Genomic DNA, 7,685 nt, shown 5'->3' on the forward strand with positions numbered 1-7,685 from the left:
AATTAACTAGCGGATAAAAAAAAAAAAAAAGTTGTTTGATTATCAGGGCCAGCAGTTGGCATAATGGCTATGTCACTGGACTCCCATGTAGTCGACCACGGTTCAAGTCCCAGACCCAGTGGCTTAAACTCATGCCAGACACGTGTGCGTGTGCGTGACCAAGATCCTGAGAGGACAATGGAGGAGAAGAGATTGCAGCGTGACCATCCCCTCTTGGGGTGATTTCTCGCTTTCTGTCTCTCTGTCTCTCTGTCTTTCTGGCGAGCGCACATGCCCTATAGCAAAAACATGTCCAAAAAAAAAAAAAAGGTAAAAAAAAAATAAAGTAGTTAGATTACTTAAGAAATTGTGTGATCAATAAAATGTGGGGGCAAAGGAGTGGAAGACAGCTGCAGACAGCAGAGACAGTGTGAGCAGAGGGAGAGGAAGGGCAGAGGGCAGACACAGGGTAAAAAATACATATATTATATATACTTATAGATCTGAAAATGGAAAACGATTGCCGATGACAAGCATGATTAAGCCACGATGCAGTATATCATGGATGGGAAATTACATTTTGTATTTCTGTGATGATGCTTAGGGAATGAATGTAAATTAATTAATTTTAAAAAAACGTTTCAGAAAAAAAGGCATTAAAAATAAAATAAATAAATAAGAAAAGGTGGAGCCTTGCCCAGCTAAGCTGGGGACATGTACACGGTGACACACCCTCCTGCCCTCCTGTGCACGTGTGTTAAAATCCAAGAATATACTGTCCCCCTCGGGTTTCTGCAATAGGATGTGTGCACACAACCCCTTTTCCCCACTCTCAGGATCCCAGGCGCGCACACACGTGTGCACACACGCGCACGCACACACGCGCACACCCCCCCCCCCCGCTAGAGTAACTCTCAAGCCGCTGGGTCTAGGACTCAAACCATGGTCGGCCATGTGGGACCCAGCACCTCGGGATCAGCAAGCACTGATTCTGAGTTACACGCAGACATTATTAGCAAGTAGGCAGATTTACAAACGCAGAGTCCACAAGTAAGTGTTCCCCGTGTGTGACACACACAGGTGATACTTCATGTCCCCGTAGAGTTTGCACCGGACACGCAAATGTAATTACCGCGCATTAATGGAATGAAAGAGAGACGGTCAGTGCATACAGAGAAAAACATCTGAGGAAACAAAATCGCCGGGCCAGCAGGTGTGTGGTGGTTAAGGCGCTGGACCCCTCCACGGCTGACCATCGTTCAAGTCCCAGATCTGGTTGCTTGAGACTCACGCCAGGTCCCGGTGCATGCCCAAAATCCCAACAGGAGAGTACAAAAGGGCTGCAGTGTGGCCGGCCTCCCTGTGGCAAAAACCTCTCCCTTTTCTTTTTTAAGCGAGATTTTTGCTATAGGGTGTGTGTATTCACCAGACAGACAGAGAGAAGGCGAAAAATCACCCCCTAGGGCTTCTCCTCCATCCTCCTCTCAGGATCCTGGGCATGCAGGCACATGCTCCCAGTGTGAGTTTTAAGCCTCCAGGTCCAGGACTCGAACTGTAGTCGACTGCGTGTGAGTCCCGCATCATAACCACTACACTCCCTGCTGGTCCTGACAAAAACCTCTTTAAAAAAAAAATCAACAGTCATGACAAAAACTGCCAGGGTCAGCCTCGTACCCTCACGGTTAAGGGATGCGACCCAGAGGGCCAACTGCGGTTTGAATCCCGGCCACAGCAATTCAGACCTTGTGCTTCCTCCCTGTCTCTGGGGATAACACAAGCCCTCTGGTGATTAAAGAAAAAAGGTTTAAAAGCTGGGTCATAGCCTGAAATGTGAAAGACAAAGTAAAGTTTCTAGGAGCCAGAAGGGGTATGCAAAGACTCCTTAAACAACTGAGCACGGTGTCCTGGCAGGCACACAGGGACTTCACTAAAACAAAGGCTTCCACCAGAGTCAGCGGGCCCGCCGACTGAGGAAACCCTGCGGGACACACGGCCAAGGGACAGTGGGTTTCCAGAACACGGAAGGGCACCCGCAGGCCAGACAGACACAGCCACACTCAAACGGGAGGAGCCTCGAGAACCCTCAGGAAGAGGACACCCTGCTGGCTAGGACCGTCCGCGCCCACCAGAGGGGCTACAGAAACAGGAAGAGTGGCCAGTGCCGATGGGGATGGGCCCTGTGGCAGAGCCAGGCCGCCTGGCCTGTGCTGGTGCCTACCCAGGCCACCTGTCCTCTGAGGCCCGTGTTCCCGCCAGGGTCACCTCGCGGCTGCTGGGTCACCTCAGAAAAGCTGCCTAGCCAGAAGCACCAGCACATCCGCAGAGACGTCATGTCCCCAGGACAACAGGCGGTCAGCACTCAACTCTGCGGGCAGTCACAGCCAGGGCTGCGAACCCTGCAGAGGGACACGGAAGGGCTGGGGACAGAGCGGTCACAGGGAACTCACGCTACAACGGCTGCCCAGTGGGCAAGGGTGCGCCCAGGCATGGATGGCGGGGTGAGGTGGGGCTGCCCCACGGCGTGAGCCAAGGATGGACGGGGGCAGGGACGGCACCACAAGCATGCCGACAACAGAGAGTCTGCCCACCACCGTGTGGCCACGGCAGCCCTCGTGGCGACCTGGCCCTCGCTGGCCCACTTACTCTTCTCACTATGCCGGCTGCAGTGCAGGGTGCTGAGGTCGGCTTGGAACTGAGGCCCAACCATGATCTCCTGCAAAGGCAAAGCCAAGGCTGGGGTTGGCCCCATGGACGCACCTGCCACCGGGCAGGCCGCCCACCCCAGCTCTGCTAGGACACGCATGGGCATGGTGCGCAGCTGTGTACGTGTAGCCCAGACAGGATGTCGGGGTCCCCTTGGCAGGCAGAGGACAGCTCCGGCTCCTTCCACACACCCCAGTCCACCTCAGGGGTGTTGGCCTCCCCGGGGGCTCATGAGACCCACAGCCCTGGGTGCCCAGGCCGGGGCGGGAACACACACCTTCTTACACTTGTTGGCAGGAAGGGAGTCCTCCGTGTCGGAGGGGGCAGACGAGCCCGGCTCTCTGTTGTCATCGGCCAGGAAACGGGCTTTGGGAAGAGGGAGGGAGGTTGGCGGCACAGGTGGTGCAGGGCCCGGCTGGACCCTCCCCATGGCCCCCCCACGCCACGGCCCCGAGCAGACGGCAGGTATGTGGAGCATGGGGATGCCGCCTACACAGGCCCTCTCCCGGCTCTCCCGCCGAACTCCACGCCCCAGCACCCACGGCAGCGGGCCCTGCACCTGCCACGGAAAGCGAGGTATCCACCCGCTGAAGCCACACTCTGGGTCTTAAAGCACCAGCCCACGGCCCGTGTCTGCCTGCCAGGGCCTGGCTGACGGGGAGGGGACAGGGTCACCTACCTCTGCCCTGGCTAGGGAAAAGGTCGGAGGCCTCGTGGGAGGTCACGGACGGCGTGAGGTCATCTGCGGACGACTGTGTCTCTTCCTCTTCTTCCCCTGAAAGCAAATCCTTCGCTATTTGTTCCTTTTAACGAGAAAGGAGAAACATTTGGAGTTTTATTCTCACCGTCTCTGACGACAACGGGGACCACTCCTAACCGGAAGGCGGGGACAGCAGAGCTCGTGGCTCTGTACTGCCTGGGCCGCCCGGGGCCCTGTGGACCCTGCAGACGCGGGTGTCCGCCTCCCAGCACAGGAGAGCACCCCGTGGCTGGGGCCCTTGTCCCAGCCTGGCCCGCGAGGCAGCCCGCGAGCCCCTCCCCACTTAGTAAGCCTCTGCCTCGCGCTGGGGCGGGGACCGGGGGGCGCCTTGTCCAGGGTCATGTCTGGGAGGTCGGCAGCCACTTCGCCCTCGCTGTCCCGCTCCGAGATGGGGTCTGACGCCTCGTAGCCATAGAGCGCGAGCAGCTCGTCCAGGGGCATGTCGCTGCCCTGGGGGGGGCGGGGCTGTCAGGGGGTCCTGTCCCCCACCTGAGCACCACTGGCTACCATGGCAGGACGGTTCCAGCAGCACCCACCGGCCTGGCCCACGCCAGAACCTGCGCCCGAAGACTGGCAGAGCCCATTCCAGGGGACGAGGACAACTCCTCTGCGGCAGCCCACAGAGGACGCAGACGGAGAAGCTGCCAGCCTACCCTGGGTTGGCGAGAGCGGGCGCCACGTCCCCACCAGTCGGGAGAGAGCACCACAGCGCCCGGGCTCCCCAGCCTGGGTCAGGGCCGTGACGGCCAGGGCAGGGAGGACAGGCCACCCGCCCCCTCTCCATCCATCTCCACCCGACGCCAGCACCCCGCCCAGCCCCTCCGACTTCCAGGACTGTCTCTCGCTCTCCTAGGGTGTCAGCCCTCCCACTGCAGCCCCTGTCTGGACACTCCTGGGAGACCCTGGCCCTTCCTCAGGGGGTGCCCCACCTCCCGCACACCCAAGACCCACGGGCCCATGGCCACACGCAGCTCCTGCCACGGTCGTGAGGACGGTGTTGCAGTGGGGGAGACCTCTGGTCCCCCGGGGTGCAGCAGCTGCGCCGACACGGGCCGACGTGCAGAGGCCATGCCCACTAGGTCAAGGCCAGTCTGGCACACGAGCTGTCACTGAGCTTGTCCCACCAGGGACGTCCTGGCGAAGCGGGTACCCCCGCACCTGACCTCACACAGCACACCTGCTCCCCGGTGCAGACAGCGCGGGGCGCACCTGAGCGTGCACACCTGCTCCCCGGTGCGGACAGCGCGGGGCGCACCTGAGCGTGCACACCTGCTCCCCGGTGCGGACAGCGCGGGGCACACCTGCGTGTGCCCACGGGAAGGGGCAGCATAGCGAGCGGCCGCCCTCTCCCTCTTCCCTGGAGAAGGCGGGGCGTGCCGGCTGCCCGACAGGCACAGGGTGGCCAGTGTCTTGACAGCAGCCGGGCTGCCCAGATCGCTGCAATGCCGCGACCCCGCTGCAGCCAGGGCGCCTGGGCACTTGAATCTGACAGCACAGATGCGACAGATCCCAGTCCTCATGAGCCTGGGGACGACAGGGGCTGGGGCACCGGACCTGTGTGAGGGTGCCCGGAGAGGCCTAGAGGAGGCAGCCTAGCCCGCGAGCTCCTGAGGCCCACAGCAAGGACGTCCTCTCAGGGATGGCCACAGAGAGCCCTCGCAGAGGCCACCGCCGGGGCGTGGTGCCGGACTCCAGCCTCCGGCAGGGGAGGAAAGAACCTCCAGCCCTACTCTGGCGGCCAGCGAGGCTGGCTCCCAGTTGTGCCTGGAGAGTCCCCGTCGCTGGGCCTGTCTAGACACCATGTGGGCCAAGGCCACGTGGGTGCCGGGAGCTCCTCCAGCACCCGCGTGGCCCCAGAGGACACCCATGATGACCTACAGGGCTGCTGATGCACAGGGACCTCTGTGAGAGACATTTCCCCGCTGCCCACAGATCTCACCCGTGCCACCTCCCAGGCTCGGACACAAGTCCTGCACTGCCCTGACTCATGCTGGAAGACAGCGTCGCTTTGTTTTCATAGACACACGCTGCTTCCACTAACACGTACTTTTTAGAATTAAATAGGAAACGTTTTAAGCTTTTGAAATGTATTTTTAAAAGAATTACTTATTTTCATTTCTTACTGCTATTTTTAATTTGCTATAGGACACATGCACTCAGCAGGGAGGGAGGGAGAAAGCACGCTGCCAGGTCCAGGACTAGAACTGCAGTGGGCCACACGGAGTCTGGTGACCCAACCATGCCACCTGCCAGCCCCCAAAAGATGCCCAGCTTTTGTAAAAGGTAACAGCACACAGAACACTCGAGATCCTTAGTGATTCTAGAGCGCAACAGGAGTTCCGAGACCAGGAAGTCTGACAGTGGCTGGTTCAATGTCCAGAGCCCCCAGGGCAGTGCCCGGCCTGGCCTCCCTGGCTATCGGCTATCAGCGCCTGGCCTGGCCCTCCCTGGCTCTTGGCTTTGGCGTCCAGCCTGGTCTCCCTGGCTCTCAGCTCTCAGCGTCCGGCCTGGCCCTCCCTGGCCCTCAGCGCCCCTACCTGGCCCTCTACGGCTCTCAGCGCCCGGCCTGGCCCTCCCTGACCCTCCCCGGCTCTCGGCACCTGGCCTGGTATTTCTGACAGACATGCGGGCAGCACCCGCCAATGCCAATCAGAGCCTGTGGGCGACTCGCGGCTACCGGGGTGCAGCCTCGCGGGCGGGCGGGCTAGCAGTACCTGGGCGATGAAGTCCTTCTCCAGCTCCTCCTCGGGCTTCCCTGGGCACCGCGAGGCCCCCTCGCACCGCTCCTGGAGACCATAGTTCTGGGACAGGATCTCTGCCAGGCTGAGCTGGCGGTCGGCAGAGCCCATGGGCACCGCTGTGGAGGGACAGGCTGGTCAGGGCCTCGCCAGCCAACCCGTCACACCAGGCTGAGGGGTCCAGAACCGCGCCTCAACACGTGGCCGCACTGCGGCCCACGGGTCACTCGGCAGGTTGCCTCGCATGTGGGACCCAGCAGGACGCCCATGACCACTGGGACGTGGACAGAGGGGCCGTCCGGCAGACCCAGGGCCTGCTTCTTCCTGGGGACCCCTGGTCTTTCTGGGCACACAGCAGCCTGAGGGGGCTGGGTGCGAGGCAGGGCCAGAGCCCACGGCTGCAGGGACCGCCTCAGCCAGCCCCGCTGTCCCAGTCTCCGCAGGGAAGATGCCGACCAAGGGCCTGACAGGCACCGCTGCCTGCACTGCCCACAGGGCCGACAGTCCTGTCAGGGTGCACCTCGCGCGCGGCCTTGGGTGGTGACGGCAACCAGGTCTGGGCTTGCCCAGAGGACCAGAGCGTGCTCACTGCCATCTCTCCTGATGTGAGTCTGCGACGCGTCGAAGTCCAAAATGGGCAACGGAAGAGCCCGGCCCGTCCAGGACAGGGAGGGCCAGCCTGGGTGCTGGCCTCCAGGAGGGCAGTGCACGGCCAGTGTGGCGGTCAGGCAGGTGCACCAGTCTCGGCCCCCAGCCGTCAGTGCACACGGCCCGGCATGGCAGGCCGCGGGGCATGCCCTCAGCTCTGGTGTCCCCAGGGGAGACGGGTGACGCTGCCTTCTCTGGGCTGGGGGGACAGCGCCATACCTGGCAGTGGTGGCCCAGCACGGGGCGGCCATGGCGGAAACCCAGCCCTCCCACAGCAACTCCTCCACCAGGGCCCAGAGCAGGGGCCAGCAGGAGGGGCCTGGACCTCAGCTCCAGGGAGAGTGTCCAGCTCAGAGGGGTGCAGGGCACTCCGCCCTGGCCCTGCCCAGAGCTCCGGCGAGCAGACCGGCACGCAGTCCCGGTGCCAGCGTACGCTCAGGTCCTCGGGGGGCTGGGGCTGCCAGAGAGCAGAGCCTGACTCAGGAGCCGGCCACGCACCAGCTCAGCGAGGGCCAGCGAGGACGGTCTCCCACAGCCAGGAAGGGCCTGGCCAACCGGGCAGGACGCAGGGGTGAGGAAGGTACCTGCGGTCGTCTGCAGGCCAGGCTCCCCAGGGCACAGGCCGTGAGCAAGGCAGGAGGCCACGCGAGGACGCTGCCCCCCCAGCGAGGAGGCCTGTGGGGAGAGAGCAGGGTTAGCTCAGCCAGCCCGAGCCCACTGCCAGACAGCACACGGGGCAGGGCAGGGGAGGGACGGGACAGCACGCGGGGCAGGGCAGGGGAGGGACGGGACAGCACGCGGGGCAGGGCAGGGGAGAGATGGGGCGGGAGGGCAGGACATGGTGGAAGAGGGGTTTT

The 7,685-nt window shown here is 62.2% G+C and overlaps 1 protein-coding gene across 3 annotated transcripts in view; it reads right to left on the reverse strand.

The window, feature by feature from the left end:
- The window catches only part of MIER2 (MIER family member 2), a 26,207-nt gene that overhangs the window by 10,069 nt on the left and 8,453 nt on the right, over window positions 1-7,685 (reverse strand). For 2 of the 3 annotated variants that reach the window (XM_027769544.1, XM_027769545.1), the window contains exons 2-7: window positions 7,413-7,503; window positions 6,157-6,299; window positions 3,770-3,892; window positions 3,362-3,485; window positions 2,960-3,048; window positions 2,623-2,692 (exon numbers count right to left, since the gene is read on the reverse strand). In XM_027769544.1, coding sequence (XP_027625345.1) covers window positions 2,623-2,692; window positions 2,960-3,048; window positions 3,362-3,485; window positions 3,770-3,892; window positions 6,157-6,291 — 541 coding nt within the window. In that variant the 5' untranslated portion in view covers window positions 6,292-6,299; window positions 7,413-7,503. Of the gene's footprint in view, window positions 1-2,622; window positions 2,693-2,959; window positions 3,049-3,361; window positions 3,486-3,769; window positions 3,893-6,156; window positions 6,300-7,412; window positions 7,504-7,685 lie in introns of those variants that run through there. The other variant, XM_027769543.1, reaches the window with a different exon arrangement.

The sequence above is a fragment of the Tupaia chinensis genome, unplaced genomic scaffold (genome assembly GCF_000334495.1).
Source record: "Tupaia chinensis unplaced genomic scaffold, TupChi_1.0 Scaffold149964_1, whole genome shotgun sequence".
Lineage (NCBI taxonomy): Eukaryota > Metazoa > Chordata > Mammalia > Scandentia > Tupaiidae > Tupaia > Tupaia belangeri.